Here is a 23004-nt window from a genome sequence, read left to right on the forward strand (position 1 = left end):
TCTTGTCTTTATAATTATAGCAATGCCCTAGGTCTGTTTTGGGGTTGTCATGCTAGCCAGGATCAACCCAAGGGCCATTGATTCTGTTGGATTCTATTCAGGTTCTCTTTCTGCTGCCATCACCATGACACCTGAGGGTTAAAATTTCAAATATTGCCATCTCTTAGGAGTCTAAGCCCCATGCGCTTTTGAAACCTATGTCCTACATGACTTGTTTCCTGTGGTCTGGGTAATAGAGAGCAATCAGGTTATAAGAAATGCAAAGCAATTAAACTTACTTATTTTTTTCTAGATGAAGTATCACTTTCTCTCCATTGACTTTAATTTCGTATTGCATGCTGTCATCGTATTTTCTCTGCAAATATTTGAGCATTATACAGTTAATAATAATATGCAACAGCCTCACTGTGAATTTACTCATCTTGAGATGCCAGCTCCCTTATGACAATAAGCCCTCTGATAGTTCTAAAATAAGTGTCTGTCTGTTTTTAAATGATATTAACTACTGGAACTATAAAATATAAAGTCTGCTCTCAAAGGTGCATGTACATCTCTGCTGACTTGAACAGGAGACAGTGCATCACTGAAGATCCAGTTCTGAAAGCACTTAAGCACATGATTAACTTTAAGCATCTGAATAATCTTGTTCATTTGAACACCTAAGCATATTCTTAATTTCAAGTATCTGAATTGCCTTAGCTGAAGCCAATGGCATGTTCCAGCCCTTTCCCCTTCTGTCTTGTCTGCTTAGATTGGAAACTCATCAGGAAAGGGACCATCAACTACTCCCTTTTTGTGCAGTTCCTATTTCAAAAAGACCCTTATCTTAATGGACTCATAGGCACTATCTCAATAATAGAGATAAAGTCAACTCTTTAATATTGGCAGCCCTGGGACCAGGAGATTACTGAATACAGTAGACCCCCACCTTGTGCACAAATTACTTTCCTGGGGAACCAGGCATAATCCAAATTTCATGCAATTTGAGGTGGGGATGGGGCCACCAGCTCCAGCCCCAGGCAGCTGCGTAGGCAGGGGGAATCCCCAGCAGCAAAGAGGCTGAGAACCAGCCCCAGCGGTGGCTCCCTCAGGCTGGAGCTGATGGAGCACTCTGCTCCACCAGCTCCCATTCTCTCTCAATGCCTGGGGGTTCCCTGGCCGGCAGCTTCCTGTGGCTGGAGCTGCTGCTGGGGTCCCCTTCGACTCACGTTAAAATGAGAAACGCGCGAGTCGAGTTGGTGTGTCTCGTGGGTCTACTATATTCAAATACTCTGGACAATAGAGAGGTATACCTAGCAATGCATAACACTAAAGAAAAACAAGAATAGATATTCAGAAACAAATGTATGCAGAGTACTTTATTTACCAACAACAGCAGTATTGTACACTAACTTAGACTGTATTTATTGGCATTTACTTTCACTATACTGTATTTATGGAAAATATAACTAAATTTATGGTTAAAATGTCGGTTATTTGAGAGTTCTGGATGAAGGAATGCTGGTATGAAAGAATTTATTGCAATTATTAAAGTGCTCGAAGGTAAGCATTGTGCTTATGCTTTCCTGTGGTCAGCCTTTATCCCTAGATCTCAAAGTACTTTATAAAGGATGGTAAGTCTCACTGCCCCACTTTACAGATGGAGAAGGAGACATCAACCAGTGGAGCTAGGAATATAACTCTGCCCTGAACCCTAGCCATGGATTTGTTTCACCTCCAACAGGTAGAGTGGAGATGGGCATCATATTTGAGATCTCGGTCTGGAATGGTTGGCCGTTCTCCTCTGTTTTCCACTATTAGATGCACTTTTCAGCAAAAAAGTGTCCTTTGTGCTAACCGAGGAGTTGGTTTACACTATGAATAACCAGATGGTCATGAGCTAAGAGGAGACCAACTAACACACTTACGCTTTCACACCCACCGTCACTCTGTCAGCCTTACGGCCTGCCCTTGCAGGAGAAGACTCAACAGTCTAGTTATTCTCTTCCATAAGCTAGATTGAGACATCAGCTCAAACTAATCCTGAAAATTAAGAACATTCTGATCCAAGACTAAACTATCCCACTCTCATTCAAACAAATGAAAAACATCTCCTTGTTTACCCCATTGCTGGGATTTTGGCTTCCTGCTACATCTCGTTTATGAAAAACATGTAGTTTTTGGGGAAACACCACTTTGTAGTCTTCCACCCCAGGTAGTTCCTCTCGTGCAGACCCTAGGGCGCAAAAAAAAAAAAAGTTGCTCAAAACAAATGGTTTTTCCTTTAATTTTTAGAAAAGTCTCCAATTTCTAAAGACTGTATTGTCTCAGAAGTCTGTTCTTAACATTGTATTTTTCTACCAACACGTTGGGCTCAGTTTTCAAGATTAGCCTGTACATTTGCATTCACGGTTTCGCAACTGATGCAGATCAGGTTAGGTGATTCTGAGGAGTTAATGATTTCCAGGCTCTGTTACAGAGAGTTGTACAAATTAACAAAGAACTCCTCCTGAATGGTAATTAAATTCACCTGTGGTGCAAGTAGATTTTAACTCTGAAGTATGGTACCGTACCCACCCCACCCTCACAGTAATGTTCCCTGACTACAGCCCCACTCTTAATCCCATCCTGCAGCAGTGCTCCACAGACCCCAGACAGGAGAAGCAGCTGCATGGAAGGACTGGGGGGGCAGTACAGCCATACCAGAGGAACTGCAGCATCATATTCTGCTCCTTTGGCTACTGCAGTTCCCAAGTAAGCACCACAGTTCAGTGGACATCAGTTTATATCCAAGGATATCCACATCCGTGGGTATAAATTATACCGACATAGGGGTCTATTTATTATTCATTCTTGCAGACGTTCTTTCTGGTATGCTGTGTCAACAAAAAATGTCAATGGTGTTGCATACCTGACGGTACCAGCTTCCCTGTACCATTGAGGATCACAGGAGTCACGGCTAGTTGAGAACAATCTGTTTCCTCCTTCAGAATTATTTTTACACTATTCTTTTCACAGAAATTGGTCCAGTTAATCCTCCTCTAGACATGTTTCACCCACGATATTTTACCTGGTGTGATTAGGTGCATGTGATCATTGAAAACTCTCTTCTCTGCTTTTTAGTCTTTTTTCCCTCTCCTTTTCTGTCCTCCCTTAGTCCCTGCTCACACTTTTTACTGGGGTTTTGTATAGCACTATGAAATAGGTGGTGTTCACTGTGAAAACACTTCCAACCAACAGTTTTGTGATCAATAAACTTGTGTGGTATGCAGACATTTGTAATCCAAAACAGGGATTTATAGATTTTAAAACCAGAAGGAACTGTTACAGTCAACTAATCTGATATCCTGCATAATGCAGCCCAGGTGATGTTGGCCACTGAAAGGAACAGAGGAGATAGCAGGAATGATATTGCACTCTTATACTGAGGCCTGCCCTCATTAATATTAAAAGCCTATGCTGAAACAGCACCTTTCACTTGAGGATGCCCAAGCACTATGCATGAATAGTTAATTCACATAACATCAGTGTGAGACATATCTTTGTTACCGCCATTTTACAGGTGGGTAAACTTAGGCATAGAAAGGGTAAGTTGCACAAGGTTGCACAGAGTCACTGCCAGTGCTAAGAATAAAACCCAAGAGGCCAAGCATAGGATATAACTATTTTGTTCTGCCCATCTTTGCTAGAGTAAGTGGAAAATATTCTAAGGAACATGGCTTATCAATGAAGCAGAAGGGTTTGCCAAAAAAAGATTGTTTTTGTTTTCTTTCGTTTTCCTTTGTTTGAGGAAAAAATCGAGTTTTTGCCAAAACACCTTGGCCAGCGTCAGAAAAATTTCAAAGGAGACTGTTGAGGTGGAGAGGAGGGGGGGAATTTGTTTCACAGATCTCATTCAGGTGCTTGCATACGCACAAGTATCAGCCTGCAGAATATATTTATCCAACAAAGCAGGTACCTTAATTTGGCCATTGGGTTGGACAAAACTAATTAACTCCTCTTGAGGCTATTTAATTTTTCCTGTGATTGACATAAGCCCTGTCAATATCCAAGCTCAGGCTGAATTAAATGCTAGAAGGCCCTGAGGGTATGAAACTCTGGTAATGACTGACTGACATTACTCTTCACTGTGAACAGATGTGCGTATAACTAACCACCCTTGCCAAAATACAAGAACACAGTTTGAGTAATTAGCAAGCCTCATGTTAGCACATCGGCATGTGCACATTTTGCAATGCTCAGCAGTTGCCTCCAATGCATGGGAGAACTGTAGTTCTCCTTATGGGTCAGACTGTACCTTGATAGGCACCTGCTTACACTGGGGGCATTTCAGAGCTGCACTGACTGTTAACTCTAGGATGGTTAGTTCTGTGAGGGATGTGCCTTTGGCTGTCACATGGCTGGTGAGTAGGTATAGGTGGGGACTATGGTGAGGATGGTAGCCTTGCTGGTAGGTGTGTAGCTGGACAAATGGAAGATTGAAAGAACTGCGTTTGTTTAGTCTGGAAAAGGAAAGATCGAGAGAACAGTTTTCAAGTACGCAAAAAGTTGTTAAAAAGATGAGGGGAAAAAAATTGTCCTTAACCTCTGAGGATAGGACAAGAAGCAATGGGCTGGAACTGCAGCAGGCGGAATTAGGTTGGACATTAGGGGAAAAACTTCCTAACTGTCAGGGTAGTTTAGCACTGGGATATACTGCCTCGGGAAGTTTTGGAATGTCCATCATTGGAAATTTTAAGAGCAGATTAGATAAACTCTTGTCAGGGATAATTTACATGGTGCTGGATCCGATGACCTCTTGAAGTTCCTTGCAGTCCTGGGATTCTGTCTGAGGCCACAATACAAGGAAGTCTTTAGACACATACTTGAATATGTGTGTCATGAATGAGTGCCTGCAAAGAGTTAAACCGAGAGAGAGTGGGTTCTCTGTTGGCAAGCAGCTAGGTGAGCCAATGGGAAGAGAGAGGGGGATCTTTTGAATTAAAGCAGTTAACTACTGAGGGTTTTTCTTTTGTGTGGCTAGAAGAGAAAGAGACCAGATTTTTAAGCCTAAACAGGCTTAAGGATTTTAGTAAATATCCAGGCCACATGGAGATCTGAGCATACCAGTATCTAAGTAGAAAGGAAAATGTTCAGTCAGATGAATCCAGATTAGTTTATTTTGGATTAGGTGCAGGACTTCTGAGGCTGGCTGATGTACCCAACTCTGCAACTTCTAACCTGAATCCCAGGGAAGTAATTTTCTGTGCTTTAGCCTAACGCTCTTTTAAGTTGCTCTATAACTTCTAGCAAACAAGTACGCTTTATCACTTTATTGGTATACTTTTTTTGATTTGTTGTTAAATCACCTTTTAAGGTAATGATTTGGTTCCTGTGGCCTAGAGAGAGGTTTGTGTATAGACATGCCTCAGAATGAAAGGTCAGCTATCAGATTACAGACTAATTTCTTCCTCCTTGTTTTTAATCTCTCTAAGGGAGGGTTAAGAGCTTGGCGTTACCCCACAGGGAGGTATCCCAAGTGTGTCGTCCGGGGTTTTAAAGTAGGGTTATCTCACTTGGGTGTTGGCAGTTAACTCCCAAAGTTAGAGAATCTGTGACCTTGGGAAGCTTTTAATCAGAAGCCAGTAGAGGCAATGAATTTTTAAGGTTTCTTGCAAGCCCCCAGCTTCTGCACGTGAAGTGTCAGAAAGGTGAACGGCCTTGACAAAGCGCAATTCGGCTTAAGCAACATGCTAAATGCTGTGTTGAATAGAATTACTCACTTGAATCAGGTTCCAACTTAAGTTTTTAATCTCTCTGCAGCAGAGATGTTATATATTGGATATCATGTAGTCCACCAAGCTTGGAGGGGTTGTAACTGCTTTGGAGGATAGGGTCATAATTCAAAATGATCTGGACAAATTGCAGAAATGGTCTGAGGTAAACAGAATGAAGTTCAATGAAGACAAATGCAAAGTGCTCCACTTAAGAAGGAACAATCAGTTTCACACATACAGAATGGGAAGTGACTGTCTAGGAAGCAGTATGGCAGAAAGGGATCTAAGAGTTAGAGTGGACCACCAACTAAACATCAGTCAACAGTGTGATGCTGTTGCAAAAAAAAAAAAAAAAAGATGTGAGCAAGACACAAAAAGTCATTCTTTGGCCCTACTCTGCACTGGTTAGGCCTCAATTGGAGTATTGTGCCCAGTTCTGGGCACCGCATTTCAAGAAAGATGTGGAGAAGTTGGAGAGGGTCCATAACAGCAACAAGAAAGAGCAAAGGTCTAGAGAGCATGACCTGTGAAGGAAGGCTGAAAGAAGTGGGCTTGTTTAGTTTTGAAAACAGAAGATTGAGGGGGAGACATGATAGCAGTTTTCAGGTATCTAAAAGGGTGTCATAAGGAGAAAACTTGTTCTTCTTGGCCTCTGAGGATGGAACACGAAGCAATGGGCTTAAACTGCAGCAAGGGAGTTTTAGGTGGGACATTACGAAAAAGTTCCTAACTGTCAGCATGGTCAAACACTTGAATAAATTGCCTAGGGAGGTTGTGAAATCTCCATCTCTGGAAATATTTAGGAACAGGTTAGGTAAATGTCTGTCAGGGATGGTCTAGACAGTACTTGGTCCTGCCATGAGGGCAGGGGGCTGGACTCACTGGCCTCTTGAGGTCCCTTCCAGCCCTAGTATTCTACGATTCTATGTCTGGAATCAATTTGGCTCACTCAAGTGAATAGGCATAGGCAAGATATGCAGGACTGGAATCTGGGACTGCAGCTCCTAGGTTCAAATTGGAACGAAAACACAACAAAACAAAACACAACTCCCCCCAAATTTCCCACAAAATGACATGGGGGTGAGGGGAGTTTGGGGTCAGACAAAACCTGCCATTTTGTTAAAGTTGAAATGTTTTGCTTTGATCCTGATGTTTTAAAATGTTCTGTTGTGTTGTAATTTAGACTATAAAAACAAAACCCATTTTCAAAGGGAATGGCATTTCAAGGTGTACATCTGAAGAGCTTTGCTCTGAAAAGGTCAAAGCGCTTCATTTCAAAACCTGAAACTATGGTGCGATGGGCACATTCTCATGGAAAGTTTCTATTTCAGTGACAGGTTTGACTAACTGCAGTAGGCAGCATTTGACATGGACTGGGAAATATACCGGAGGCAGGGGACATATATGTGTGCCAGTGATGTAGCAGTGGGGGATATCAGTTGATCCAAATGACCTTTTTTCATCTCCCTTTACATTCGTGGGTCTGGTGACTCTCTGCGCACTAGTGATGTAAGTGAGAGAGAGAGTCTGTGGTAGTGAGGAGCTTACTGAGGGTAAGAAAAAGACTTCTTCTCATGAAGAGCATCAGTGTGTTGTGACCTGATGTTCAGAAGTGCTCTGCACATATGACTTGCATTGAAGGTGCGCAGAGTTCCTAAAAATCACACTCTGCCTGTGAGGCATCACAAGGCCTTTGTGCTTTATAATTAGTTGTAGTAAGCCTCTTCCACTCCCACCGTTGGCCATTAAGCCCCCTTCAATTCTGCTGCATGGGATGAATTTTACACTAAGGGACAAATTTTCAAGGGATCAGCACCTACATTTTGGACCTGAATTTCAAAATAGGTGAGCCCCTATCTGAACCACACAAATAAAGGCCAGGTTTTCCTAAGCATCAAGAACCAGCATTTCCCATTGTGACTCTAGCATTGTCAAAAAGGCTGAGCACGCATGACTATTACTCCCTTTTGGGTCTGATTCTGTAATTACAGGTTGAACCTCCCTAGTCTGGCAGTCTCTGGTCTGGCAACATCCGTGGGTCAGAATTGTTAGTTAGCCACATGTCCACTTATCAGGTGTGGCCAAGTTTCCCATGGTCCCATAAAGTTGGTTTACAGTCACCAGTCTTGGCTATGTGTTCTGTGCTGCTATTTTGCTGGAATTTAACCTCAAAGTGCCTTCTAAGAGCCTAGTAAGCAGTGGAACTATTGGTAATGCTGCTAGACTAAATATTGACCTCCTGTGGTTCAGCAAATTCTCTTGGCACTGGGCAGGTCCTGAGGGTCCAGAACTAAAAAGATTCAATATGTCTGACTGAGAATATTTCCTATTGTATGGAGTTCCAGTGGAATGAATTGGTCTTTTCAGTGAATAATAGGTATATTTTTGGGAGGGTGCACAAATCGGGGAATGAGTTGTTGACACAGCACCAAGTTTGGCTTTATCTAGAACAGGAAAATAACAACCAGTCCTGTAGCACCTTAGAGCCTAACAAAAAAGGTAGAAGTCTTTAAGGCACTACAGGGCTGCTGCTTGTTTATAAGGCTACAGCTACCCCTCTGAGACAGGAGAACTAACCTACATGGCCTTTTGCAGATTCACATTTAGCTTAATTTTAGCAAGTCAAATTACAGGCTTAGTTTACCGAATTAGGTTGGCTATAGCTAGATATCCTGAGCTAAATGTGACTTTTGCTATAGTCAACACAAGTCTCACTGTCTAAACACCTTGTGTTTGTATACTTGGTATTTGTTCCATATAAGACTGCTCAGTTACAAGATCTGGCAGTGTTAAATAAGCAGTTAAGTTTTGTACTGTTTCTCAGTTTCCTACAATCAATTCTTCAGACTGAATGTACGATGCCATTAGGTTTTGCTTGAGGCATTACTTTAACTTATTGGGTTTTGTTTTGTTTTTCCAAGCAAGAAATGTGTTCTGCATTTGTTACAACAGGTACAAAATTGGCGATAAGGCATACATAAATACTGCAATTTACCAACCATCTTAAATCAGGAACTAATACTGTTGTTATACTTAGGAAAATATATAGAAAATCTGAAAGGGTAGGTTTTTACAACTCTTCACAAACAGATGCATATTATTGTGAACACAAATCCATTTAATTCTATTCCGAATATGTGAATGCCCAGAAAAGAATTATATGCCTAAGGGACCACGGATTGCATATGCAAATTTGTACATTTGCACGTCATGGTCTGAAAATCTGCTCCTGGGTGATTCAAACAGCAAGCAAGAATAGCCACATTAATTGCCAATGCATGGCATATCATGTAGAGTATGGTTAAATAATTATACTTTGAAGGGATTTAATATTAAGAGAAAACTACTTGATTATATTCTGGATCATGTCAATAACATTATTTCTTAAAATGCTGTAAATATTCAAAACTAAAAAATTGGAATAAATCTCAGACCATTGTTGACAAACTTCTTTCTCACTTCCTTGGAACAGATTTCTTGGTAGGCTTTAAACAGTCGGTGTTCAGTTGATTCAATTAGCTAAATATTTTCTTTACTAATCTCTTTCTTAAGAATTTTAAAGATGAATTTTGAACTTTAGTTTAATAAAACAAAAACCAATGTCTTCAACTGACTTCGTTTTTTTGTGAATATAACAGGTACAATTATGGGTCTTCGGTATCGGCCCCACCTGTTTGTAATTACAAATTCACAAAAGCTATAGAAACTTATCTGCCACTGTACTTGAAAACGATTTGATGAAATAGGGGAAAACTTACCTTGATGCTGAGAATGGAGCAAAAATGCAGAAATAAGCAGCACTTTAATCATTTCAGCGGAGCCTGGAAAGCTGCCCCCTTGCTTATAGAAAGATTAGCCTCTAGCTTTCCCCTACTTCAAATTATCCTGCCTTTCTTCAATGAAGGAAAGAGAATGAGTCCTTCTGCTTTATTCTTGTTCCTAGATGAGGAAGTGTTTACTAAAGGTGTTGCACAATTTTCAAGTTACAACAACGCCACTGCATGCGGAAGTTCTTGCCAGTTAACTGGTGTCACTTGAATTGTGATTATACATGGATTACTTTTTTCAAATGGTTTCACAGACATGCTGCCCGTCGCCAAAGGGGATTGGATTTGTCTAAAGCTGTTTTTGTTTTGAGATAGAAAATAGGCATGGCTGCTTACAATGCAGGCAACTTTCCTTTTTATACACTGTCAGTCGGGATTGTGTATGTGCTCATGCTTTTATGGGAGGGGAGGATAGGAAGCTATGGAATGCTGAGCACCTTGTGCTTCTGGAGAGAATTGGAGAGAGGGCACAGATTTCAGGAGGATTTCAGCACCACAAAGATTTCACACCCTGACTTAGTCATCTTTTAATCTGTGTGTTTCAGTTTGTGCTGATTAACATTTTAGCTTGTAAGGAAGGGTAGAGTTCTGAGCAATAGGTAAAGGAAATGTAATGCCCAGTCTGTTAATCATTCCAATTTTAAAAACATTGAACACATGTACCTTCCCCCACAGCACCTGCATTAATACTGTTGATGGAGATTCATAATTATAAAAGACTCAGGCTATTGGGAAGTTGTAATGGAATTAATGAAATAAACAATAAGAAGAAGCCACAAAAATAGCAGAGTCCCTACTTGTCTTCGCTAGAAAGTTGTACTGGTTTAATTACACCACTGTAACTAAAGCAGTACAAACTCCATAGAGTGGAAGCAGTTATGTGAACAAAGCAGTTTTATTTCAATTTAGCTTTGAGAAGTGGAATAACCATGTTGGAATGAGTCCTCTTTATACAGCATAACTGACCACACTTGATCTTCCCCCACCCCTATGCAGTAAAAATTCAAATCCCTAACTATAGTTATACCAGTAAAAATGTCAGTGAAGAACAGGCATTGTGTATGTACACGTTGATGAGGTGTCTAGCTGAGGTAAGGTATATGGTAGGTCTTGTGCTAGTGAGGGATAAATATTTTATGTGTATCACTGTCAATGAAGACAGTGTTGTGTACTGGATAGACCATTGAGCTGGGGCTCAGAAGGCTTGGAGTGCACTGCCACTGACCAGCTGGGTGCCTGGGGCATGCCACACCACCCGTTAGTGACTTGATTTAGCCTATGTAAAATGAGCAGAGTGATACTGACCTTGCTTAAAATATTTTTAGCTATATGGATGAAGAATGCTATAGGTACATTAGGTGGTCTGAACTCAAGCTCAGCCCCAGAGGGCCTGGGACTCAGTTTGTCCAGACTGCTTTGTGTGCTGCCAGGCCAGCCGGTGTGCTGGACTGCATACGCAGGCCTGCTGGTGAGAGCAGGGGTGGAGAGTGCCACATGGGGTTGAGGCAGGATCTTTGAGTTGTGAGCAGGCTTCTGAGGAAAATTCCTTCATGTTTTAGTTGCTCAGCTATTTTGGGGTGGGCCATACATAACTGGTAGAAGGACATAGATGAACCTTTTCACTTATCTGCAATGTTAATATTACCGTATTCATTGTACACTAGGTTTTGTTCTCAGACAGTTGAGTATAAATCAAGAGTAACTCCATTGCACCCAAAATACTTCACATTTACACAGAGGTAACTGAGAACAGGCTTTGGGTATGTAAAAGTAATAGTCAGAAACCTCAACTGTAAATGCTCTGTTCAATACAGCAGAATTATGTGCATGGACAAATGGTCTTTTAATAAGGTGACACGTATCATAATATAACAGTATGTCTGTATAATTTTGTTAAGTGCTTTCAGTTTAAGTGAAACTGTGACCCATTCCTAGCAGTTAGACTCATGTGGTTTACTGATGTCAGCAAAGTCATCTAAAACAGCAAAGTTTAGTGGGACTGGGAGTCAGTTCTATCCTCAGCACAGTCACTGACTCATGTGAATTGGGCTGAATCACTTCCCCTCACTGTGCTTTGGTTTCACTAGCTGTCAAATGAGGATGATTAGTCTGTCTGCCAACAGGGTGTTTTAAGGCTAAAATCATTGCTATTGGTAAAATCCCCTGAAAGAGACTTGAAGAACCAAAAGCCCCTGCTTCTCCAATCAGCTCAAGAAAGGAGGCCACCGCGAGTTCACTGTAGTGATGGGAATTGAGGCCTGCACACTTGGGGCATGCAGAGAGACAGGCCCAATTTACACCAATAAAGGTTTAGTTCCAGTGGAGCCAGCTCCATTCCTTTCTCTGGTTCACCCATGGAATGCCTCTGTGTAACCCTCTCCTCCTCCCTGTGGTCAGCACTGAGAGCTTACCTTTCATGGGTAACGCTAGTGAACAATACCTCTGGAAACAATGCATGCTCCTTTGGCTTCATTGATTCTAAGGTGCTTTGTGCCAGCTCTCTGCTGAACAGTGGAGCACAAAATCTGACCCTAAACCTATTTTATTGTAGTATTAGGCGGAAAGATTAAAATAGATTCCCCAATCATATACTGTTAGCTCTTCCAAACCAGTGTAACTCAATGCAAACATGTCCACAAATATTGCTTAACTTTTTTTCCTGCTTATGATTGTCACATTCTCCTGCCATATTGTGGAATGCTTTCAGATGTGACTCATCCAAGAGAGGTCACTATTATTGGAGACAAACACTCATGTTCACATAATCATGTCACAGAAGAAACAACAGGTGCACAGAAACCCTTGTGCAGGCCTCAATCCCTGTCTACCCTTTTTGTATAAATGTTAGCTAACCCTAAACTGTGGCAGACGCGCTCATTTTTCTCTTAGCACTGGAACCTAGCCAACTTTTAATTTTTGTCATCCCAGATTAAACTTATTTGCCATCATCCTGGCTTCCCTCTGCCTGCTGAACACTGAATGTATTTTGATTGGAAGCAAAGCAAAACCTGCTTCAAGATTACGTTGGTATGGGAGAAGTTTTTGTCCATCCTGTTTAAATAGAACATTTGCTGCATGCCAGTGCAAACAGGCTCTGGCACTTAAAATAGAATAAGGTCCTTTAAAATTATTATCTGTAAAAGGTATAATTCTAGGAAAGCAAATCAAGAAAAACCAATGGTGAAATGTAATTGAAAGTTAGACTGTTATGAAACACAGCAGATTTATTAATTTAATACACTTTGAAAGGTTGATTCACATTTTCCTGTAGTGGTGGGTGTTGCTTGAAGCCTCAATTTTTATAAAAAGTGCAGATCTTGGCCAAGAATTCGTAAGAGTCATGAGAAAATGGTGATGTGTGTAACAGATGATCCACACTGCACATATAAACAATTAAACATATAAAAGGGCAGGTGACTAAAGGAGATGCTACTGCTGGAGAGAGATCTTGTCATCATTGTGAAGATTTCTCATGAAACATTCAGTCAATGTGCAGCAGTCAAAAAAGTGATGTGAATGTTGGGAATCATTAAGAAAGAGCTGGATAAGACAGAAAATATAAATCCATGGCATGCCCTCTTGTTGACTATTGCGTGCAGATGTGGTTACCCCATCTCCAAAATGATTAGGTGTAAGGAATAAGTTCTCTATGGGAGACTAGTAAGATTGAGACTTTTTGGCTTGGACAAAAGAGGACCAAGCTAGAGGTCTATAAAACAGTGACTGGTGTGGAGGAAGAAAATAAGGAAGCATACTTTATGCCTCATAACATGAGAATTAGTGGTCACCAAATGAAATTAATAGGCTGTGAGTTTACAACAAAGAAAAGGAAGTTTTTCTTCACGTAGCACACACTCAACCTGTGAAGCTCTTTGTCGGTGGATGTTTTGAAGGTTAAGGTTATAACTGTTAAAAGAGAGAACTAAATTCACGGAGGTTAGGTCCATCAATGGCTAGTAGCCAAGATGGGCAGGGATAGTGGACCTAGCCTCCGTTTGCCAGAAGCTGGGAATGGGCAACAGGGGATGGATTACTTGATGATTCCCTCTTCTGTTGATTCCCTCTGGGGCACCTGGCATTGCCCACTGTCAGCAGACAGCATACTGGGTTGGTTGTATCTTTTGGTCTGACCCAGTCTGGCTATTCTCAGATTCTTACAACATATTGTGTACACAGTAGTCCATGCTGACCAACAGCTGGGGGGAAGCACTGTGCACTTCTGAAATGTAAGTGAATAACTGATAAATAATAGAACAATGGCAGTGTGCTCCTCTACCTTTGTATGGAGTTAACATGCTATCAGTGAGCAGTTAATGCCATTACTAATAATAACCTCATCTTACAGTCTGTAACTCCAGGCCCACTGACAGAAGGGCAAAGGGGGCAATTGCCCCTGGGCCTGAATGACTTAAAAGGACCTGCGGGCCCCTGGCTGCTGCCACCACCAGCAGTGGAGTGAGGCTAAGGCTGATTTTTGTACCAGGAACTGCAGCCAATAGGAGGTGAGGGGGTGGTGCCTGTGAGCAACAGCCCATGAGACCCCCTGAACCTCCTAGCAGGAGGACATTGACAGAAGGGTGTGCCAATTGCTTTTGAGAAGTACCTCAGATAAGCACTGCTCCCCGCATCCTAACCTGCATCCTAGCTCCCTGCCATAGCCCAGAGCACTACTCTGCCCACACCCAAACTCCCTCCCAGAGTCCACAACCCACATCCAAACTCCTTCCTTGAGTGCAACTTTTCAACTCTTCCACACCTGAACTACCTCCCAGAGCCTGCACCCTGACCCCTTCCTGCACTCTAACCCCTTTGCCTGAGCCTGATGAAAGTGAGTGAGGATTGGGAATGATCAATGTGGGGTGGGGTGGGGGGGCATGAAGCAATGGAGAAGGGGCAGGACAGAGGCGTGGCCTTGGGGAGGGGCTGGGTGGAGTGGAGCAAAGATCTGGGGGTTTGTGCAATGAGGCAGTTGGCAATCCTACCTCGTGGGCATGGTGAAGCCTGAGCTGTGCCGGAATAACAGCTGCACAGCTGGCAGTTCACTGGGCACTAGCAAGCACAGGTGGGGCATTGCCCAAACATCAGGAAGACCACATCCACACAGATGCAGCTTATGCATGCATGGGAGGCTGATTGACTCTTCTGCCCTGGGCCCTGGCATGGCTAGCAATGGGCCTGCTTAAGTCTGAGTCAATAGGCCCTTTGCTTGTGTTAGGACACTAAATTTGCTCAGTGATACTTTTTCACAATTTTCATCTGATTAATGGTCTTGGCTGGCCTATCCGTAAGGTGTGAATACAGAGAACAGCTTCATGATACAGGCTAACACTGTTACCTGTCAGCGAACAGCTGGTTACTCTTACCATCTGAGCAAAATTGCACTCCTGATTTGCAAGCAGTGTGTAAGCATGTCCACTCATTGCTGCATGTATCAGCTATTCCCTGGTGCCTCATCAAAAGCCACTGGGATATGTTCGTAGGCTTGTCATTTACTGGATACCCTTGAGCTCAGAGTCACACATAAGATCTTACTGCTATGTGTTTGGCAGCAAAGGGACGGATTTGCAATGTGGTGAGGGCAAGTTTTTTCAGGACTCAGCACCTACAAATAGCTAGATTTTCAAAACTCACCTCCTGCTCTGGCATCTAAAACCAGGTCAGATTGTCCAAAGCTGTCTCCCTTTCAGACAGAGCCAAAATTTCACATGAGTTCAGCATCTACCACACTAAGCACATTTGCAAATCTAGCCACTTGTTTTGGTGCCTACTTGGGAACTGAGATCTTTTTAATATTTGCCCTGATAATGTGGAGGTCTTGAACTTCTGGCCCTCACTCCTTTGCATTATGACTTTGCCAACAGTCAGGTATTGGAATTGTTTGTTTCCCTGTGTGAGAGGGATTATAAAATGCCTGACTCTTTTGAAATCAATGGGAGCTGGGGACCAAACTTTTAGGCTCCTTTGAAACAACTAGCCATAAACTGTACTAGGGTAGCTCCTATGCATCCCAGAGCTCCCTGTCCTGCACTGTTCCTTCCTGCCTCCTCTAAATTTTGAGGCAAATTAGGTGCCATTGAAAATAAATTCATTCCCAGCTAGGAACACTGCCCTGTGCTACCTCTGAATTCTGCCTGGGAAATATCTGCAGGTTCAAAAACCTTAGCCCATTGTCTGACTTAGTAATGACTCCTCCCAGGGAGGCTAGTGGGGCTTGTGGGCAGAGAGAGCAGCATACACACCCTGCTAGAGCGTGGGTCGGGATAGTTTGTGATCACTGTCTTGCAGCAAGATAGTGGGGTCAGAACTTCTGCTCCTTGGCAACTAAAATGATTAAGGGTTTGGAAGGGGTCCCATATGAGCAGAGGCTAGAGAGACTGGGACTTTTCAGTCTAGAAAAGAGGAGACTGAGGGGTGATATGATAGAGGTACATAAAATCATGAATGGTGTGGAGAAAGTGAATAGAGAAGTTATTTACTTGTTCCCATAATATAAGAACTAGAGGACACCAAATGAAATTAATGGGTAGCAGGTTCAAAACTAATAAAATAAAGTTTTTCTTCACACAGCACACAGTCAACCTGTGGAATGCCTTACCAGGGGATGCTGTGAAGGCCAGGACTCTAAGAGTTTAAAAAAGAGCTTGATAAATATTTGGAGGTTAGGTCCATAGATGGCTATTAGCAAGGGGTAAGGTATGGTGCCTAGCCTTTTGTCAAAGGTGGGAGATGGATGGCAGGAGACAAATGGCTTGACCGTTGTCTTCGCTTCACCATCTCTGGGGCACCTGACACTGGCTACTGTTGGCAGACAGGATACTGAGCTAGATGGACCTTTGGTCTGACCCAGTATGGCCATTCTTATGCTCTTATTAGAGGGAAGGTCTTAGAGTTTCAAGCTCATGGGGCTCAGCTGCTGGGACTCAGGGCTTCAGCAGAAGTGGGGCAAAATACCCAAGTCCTGGCAGGCAAGCCTTTGGTTCTTTGACTTTCCAAAGCTTGCCTGTGTAGTTTGGTGGGTCAGTAAGTTTGGCCACTCTTGACACAGAATGAAGCTTAAAGCTATTCTGTAATAGCCCCACTTTCCAGCTGATGACCTGACCTCTGCTTCCCTGTTCTTGGTGTCTGTTATTACTTTGAAAAACATTTATTTTATTTCTTTTCTTTATTTGAGAATTACTGGTGAAAAGGGCTGTGGCATTACTGCATTATCATCCCTTAAGCAATTGTGCAGTAAATGCCCACCTGACACCAAGCAGCTGGGATCTGAAAGGACTTAGCGAAGGTGGAGTGAAATGGGGCATTCAGAACCCACTCTGACCAAGAAGGAGTTAATGAGAGCCGGTGGGCCTAATCAGCTGAGCTCTGTGAAACCTGTGTGTTATCAAGCCTTAGCCTGGAGGTAAAGAGGAAAAGCGTAGCTCATGCCTTAGTGGCTGGGGAGGGGGAAAGGAGTCTTTTTGTGTGTCGTGTGCTGGAAGGCTTGGTTGGGAGCTTAACCAAAGACTTTTAAATGTCTGAAATACTTTGGGGACAATCTAGGGCTCTGTTTTGTAAGCTGCAGAGGAGTCAGCACAGGAAGTGACTGTGAACAAGGTCTTGCTATGGGCCAGGAGTTTTGCAAAAGGGCCTGAACAAACTGACCTCACCTGCTTGGAACAGGGTCTTTGGGCTGGCATCTAGAGCACAGGCAAAGCCTGGCTTCTTTTACAGCCTGCCCAGAAAGGTGGTGTAAAGATCCCAGAGCCAAAGACTGTAGGGCCCCCAGAGCCAGCAGTGTGAGCTCAACTTCTGTAAAGATGGTAGAGTATTGGTGTGTGCTGGATGTCATTGGCCCTAAAAGGGGAAGGCCTGAATGTGAGCTGGACAGAAAGCTGAGTGTTGGAATGCATCGTACTGTTGCAGGACAGAAGTGACTATTGGAAAGGGATGCCCATGCAGAAGATGGTGCTGTGCCTGCCAGGAGGTGGTGTGCCTGTAAGTAATCTCTTTCAGAGGCCAAATATTGTTGTTCTTATGTTACTAGGTGGAAACCTGGTGGGGGGGGGAGGGGGAGTGAAGTGACTTGACCTAAGCTGTACAGAGAGCCAGGGTCAGCAATAGAATAAGGTGCCCAACTGCCATTAAAATGCAATGGGATTTGGATAACTGACTGAAGTGCTTTTGAAAATTTCAGCTGTAATGGCCAGGGACAAAAGTGACTAAGGAGCTGGTCTTGTTTTTAGAAGTAATTAAGCAGTTAGTGGGACTCTGTCTTCTAAATCTCTTGGGTGTTTAAGAAAACTTGACTTTCAGAAACCTGTCTCATTGAAACTTAAGCTCTTAAGTGCCTAAATCACATGAGACTAAGAATTGGGGAGCTAAGTTTCCTAAAATTCTTGACAAATTGCTCCAGCCTACATCTATCCTTAGGGGGAAAAAAACACATCTTTGGTAGAGGATGTTTTGAGTTTAGTAACACATTGGAAAGAGCTGAACTGTTACTGCACTATCTAGGTAGTCAAGTATCGGAGGGGTAGCTGTGTTAGTCTGGATCTGTAACAGCAATTAAGGGTCCTGTGGCACCTTATAGACTAACAGAACAGTTTTGAGCATGAGTTTTTGTGAGCACAGACTCACTTCATCAGATGCTGGTCTTGGAAATCTGCAGGGCCAGGTATAAATAAGCCAGAGCAAGGATGGGCATAACAAGGTTAGCTCAGTCAGCAAGGGTGAGGCTTACTACCAGCAGTTGATCTAGGTGTGAACACTGAGCTGAGGGTGTCGAATTTGCAGATGAATTGTAGCTCAGAAATTTCTCTTTGGAGTCTGGCCACACAGTAGCAGACTTAAAAGTAGCTCTTCTACAGCAAAGAAATTTCAGGACCAGACTCCCAAGAGAAATTTCTGAGCTACAATTCCTCTGCAAATTCAAGGCCCTCAGCTCAGGCTTAAACAAAGACTGCAAATGGCTGGCTAAATTCAAAAGCAGCTTCTCCTCCCTTAGTGTTCACACCTCCAGATCAGCTGCTGGTAGTAAGCCTCACCCTTGCTGACTGAGCTAAACTTGTTATCCCCAGCCTTACTCTGGCTTATTTATACCTGGCCCTGCAGATTTCCAAGACCAGCATCTGATGAAGTGAGTCTGTGCTCATGAAAGCTCATGCTCAAAACCTTTGTTAGTCTGTGAGGTGCCACAGGACCCTTCATTGCTGTTATCTAGGTAGTGTTATACTTAAAATAAGTGTAAAATTGCAAGGTTTCTGGGTGCTATGCTTTCTTTCTGCTAGCTCTTGCATCACTGACTAATACTGCCGAGTTATTGTTTGGCAAATGATTCTGCCCTTGCTCATTGTGAGGGCTTGGATGATGTAAGCACTAATTATGGTGACCAACTAAACCCAAGAAAAAAGAGCTGATAAAAGCCCTTTAACTGCTGAGAATAGAAGAAAGGGTGTGCAGGAGGGAATGTCTTTGCTGTTTCCAAGGCTTCTGAGAAACAGGATGAGGAAGTTAAAGCCTTAGTAGCAAAGGGACTTTTCCTGTCCCTATTTAAATCAATAGTACCTCACTCTTTTAAACACAGAGAGCTATTTTGGGCCCTGTGAGTGGAATTGGTACGATCATTTTTATAGCCAAGGGAACCAGTTCTGGTAAGACAGGAAGCAACTTAAATTGTCACTCTAATAGTGTGAGCCAGGTGACTTTTGAGGTTTGAAAGGGGTCAGCTGCTGTGGGGAAGAGGTGGTGGGCTCCACTTTCTGTCGTGCTTCTGGGCATCCCATGGGAGAGGAAGGGGCAAAGTTTTTCAAGTTCTGGTTCCCCTAAAAATCTCCAACTCCAGTGTGAGGATAGAGGGATGTTTTAGTTTTAAGTTCATACTTCATGCACTTTGGCCCAGACACAGCTGGGCACTTGGTTCAGAGACTGCTGTATAAGATGTAGGCTTTATTATTGTCCATGCCCCTGAAACCCTCCCAACTCTGTGTAATAGTCCACTGCCATGGTTCACTTTTAAGTGTGTTAGTCATAATGGTGTCTTGCAGCAGTTAAAGGGGCTGATTGTGCACTTGAAATTCACATGGACTTCAGTTCAGCACTATAACACAGCTATCCTAATATTAATTTAGATTCCTCTGCTGCAGTCCAGGTCTAATTTGGTGTAAATAGTGACAAATTGCTGTTAGGTGTGAGTTCATTGTATATAATCAGGTTGACAGTAAAGGGTTGACTGGTACTTACAAAATGAGTGTGTTTTCCTACTTGTATGAATTAAAACAAAAGGAGTAAAGTAGCACTTTAAAGACTTACAAAATAATTTATTAGGTGAGCTTTCATGGGACAGATCCACTTCTTCAGACCATACCCATACCAGAACAGACTCAATATTTAAGGCACAGAGAACCAAAAATAGTAATCAAGGTTGACAAATCAGGGAAAAAAGTTATCAAGGTGAGCAAATCAGAGAGGAGAGGGTTGGGGAGGGTGTCAAGAATTAGATTAAACCAAGTATGCAAAAGAGCCCCTATAAGGACCCAGATAACTTGCATCCTAGTTCAAACTGTGTGTTAATGTGTCCAATTTGAATATAAAAGAGTTCAGCAGCCTCTCTTTCCAAAGCATTGTGAAAATTGCTCTTCAGTAAGATGCAAACTCTTAAGTCATTAACAGAATGGCCCACTCCATTAAAATGTCAGCTGACTGCTTTGTGGAGTAGGAGTGTGTTTTTATGTCTGTTTTGTGCCCATTAACTCTTTGTCAAAGAGAGTTTGAAGTCTGTATGAATTAGTTAGCTCAGTTCAAATTGTGGATTTCTAAGTGTCCCAAAATTTGGCTCATCCTGCAAATGGAATATATTTGCAAATATGGATTCTGATTTTGAACTGCTTGACATTAGAATTGTCTGGATTTGAGTCATCAGAGTTTGCAGGTGATCAATAAATTGAGCAGTAAACAATGAAGAGGGCAAGTCATGGAGAGTTAACTTGCCACACTCCTACCATGTGTCTTGATATGGCTAAATGGGAACAAAGAATGAAACCCATGCTTAAAGTCTGGGAGACTCTAAACTGGGAAACAGTAATGCTGAAAAAGATTAGGGGTTTCTAGTAAATAATCAGCTGAAAATGCTCTAAAATATCTTTGTCTATAAGGTGCCACAGGACTTCTTGTTCTCGAAGATCCAGGGCTAACAAGGCTACCTCTCTGACACAGCTGAAAATGAGCTCCCCATGAGATTCTATGAATCTTGTGGTAATCGTTATATGTTTGCTAGTCAGATGCCAATAGTCCAATTATTTCTCTGGGACTTCAGAAATTGTTGTATGCTGCTTCATGCCCTGGTTTGGTATGGGACTGGAAGCAGAAGTAGTGCAGTACCCTGAGTCAATGGTATTTCCTTTGATAGTGCAATCAGGAAGTTGTGGAAACTTCACGGACAAACTTAAGATTTTGTAACCAGTTTTCAGAAAAGACCTTGAGCTGCATCTGCCCCAGTTATAGGTGTAAATGTGCTAGTGAGACACCTTTTAGTGGGTGAGACTCCTTTTAAGGTTAAGAGCCAGGTAACTGAATCTAGTTGCTAGTATAATTTTCCTTCTACCTGCCTGAAATGGTGCTTTGGAGTGTAGAGTTTTCATCCCACTCATAAGCCATTGTGGGATATCATTCTGTAAATAAGCTGCCCATGCTTCTGAGCTACAACCATCCTTAGAAATTACATTGCAAAAACATTTGCCATCCCCAAATTACTTGGCTATTGAAATAGCCCCATAGGAGGACTACTTAATAAGGTCAGCGAGAACAGGAAAGGAATGCATTAAAACATCCCTTCTATACAAGTCTGAAATGACTGAAGAAGTTTCATGCTCCCCTAAATCCATATTAGAACTCCCTCTAAGTAAATGGAATTATACCAGCTGAGGATCTGATGTTACACCTGTAGTTAATACTGAGTGGATTCCTCTGTGATACTTACATGATGTATTGGCCTTTATGCTGAACCTCTGCACAGACTGAAGTCGCTTTAAATTGAGTTATACTTGTGCTTGAATCAAAGCACTGAGCAATGATCAGCTCCCTGGTAACCTGGTATAATAGCATCTATACTCAATGGAGACCTCATTAATTCTTTTACCTGTTTTGGACCACCGTTTACCTGTGACCAATTCTAGCTAGAAGTTTGGCAATTATATGTGACTGTTATACAAGGCTTAAAATAACTTATCTGAGAATGTATCTGAAAAATAGTTTCCTCTTGAAATTGCACACAATTTGTTGCACTGCCTTTGATGCTTAAAATAATCCTGTGCTGCCCAAGCTGGGTTTGCCTTCTGCAAGAGCTGGTGGAAGTAATATGCGCTTAAAACAGCATCTCTTTATTTTTCTTTTTAACATTCCGGTTTGCTCTGGCACCTCGACACAGCTGTGTGTTTAGGACCTAATCCAAAGTCTATTGGAGTCAATGGACTATCACTTATTCCAGTAGGCTTTGGACCAGGGCCCTTTCTGCTTCTACAGTACACACAACATCAAAACCACTCCACTTCAGGAGGGTTAAAAGAAGTGGAAGTACAAATATCTGCAATAAACATGTCTGTTTGCATTTCTTGAATGTGGTGAAAAGCCATGGACATGTAGGCACGTAATTTGAAGTGTTATTTCCACTTGTTAGCATTTAGCACGACTGCGTGGGTTAACCAAACAGATGTTGAACCATGTTTGAGAAGAGGCAGCTGAATGGGCTTTTAAGCAGATAATTTATTATTTGCCATTGGCTGTGCAGCTCTGGGAAAAGTAGTGATAAACAATAGCTGGTCTCCTTTGTTGACTAGGGTGTACACTTACATTGCGATAGCCATAACCACATACTTTGTGTTACCTCACTTGTTCTGACTACTTCCTTAATGCCAATATGGCAAAAGAGTTTGATTTTTTTTGCATAAACTCAGAACACTAAACTTGTCAATCAGCAGGCAGTGTATTTTGATGATAAACCGTTTGATAGCTAGTGTGTTAGACCAGGCCGAGGAGAACTTTTTTGTGCTGATGTAACTGTTGGTTTTGTGAGTAACTCTTTACCAATACTGTTAATTCATTTCAACCATTAGTGCAAAGATGGTTATAAGGGTCTAAAATGGCTTATTTTCCTTCCCATATGGGAATATCTATACACTCATCCCTCGTTATAAAGTACTTATGAGAACTCACTGAAAGGAGGGACATGCAGGTATGTATGTGTTCACTAGGTGAGTGTACTTCTCTACTAATACAAGCTTGAAGCCCCCTTGCACAACCTGCTACCAAGTTTTAACCCCCTGGCCTGCTCCAGGGACCCAACCTGCTGCTAGGTACAGTAATCTGCACCCCATCCCCATGTGCATATCTTGAGTTTATGCAAGAGAGCTGTGGAAGGAGTGCCATGGGGGGGCAGAGAGACCCACAGACCTGAAGTGGCCTCAGCTCCA

At 42.4% G+C, this 23004-nt stretch overlaps 1 protein-coding gene across 1 annotated transcript in view; it reads right to left on the bottom strand.

Moving 5' to 3' along the window:
* The window catches only part of ADAM28 (ADAM metallopeptidase domain 28), a 51198-nt gene extending 41566 nt beyond the window's left edge, over window positions 1–9632 (bottom strand). Inside the window, exons 1-3 of the mRNA XM_074982015.1 lie at window positions 9494–9632; window positions 2103–2215; window positions 279–355 (exon numbers count right to left, since the gene is read on the bottom strand). Of these exons, the coding sequence (XP_074838116.1) occupies window positions 279–355; window positions 2103–2215; window positions 9494–9545 (242 nt within the window). The 5' untranslated portion in view covers window positions 9546–9632. The remainder of the gene's footprint in view (window positions 1–278; window positions 356–2102; window positions 2216–9493) is intronic.
* Between the last annotated feature and the right edge of the window lie 13372 nt (window positions 9633–23004).

Source organism: Carettochelys insculpta, chromosome 31, assembly GCF_033958435.1.
Source record: "Carettochelys insculpta isolate YL-2023 chromosome 31, ASM3395843v1, whole genome shotgun sequence".
Taxonomy (NCBI): domain Eukaryota; kingdom Metazoa; phylum Chordata; order Testudines; family Carettochelyidae; genus Carettochelys; species Carettochelys insculpta.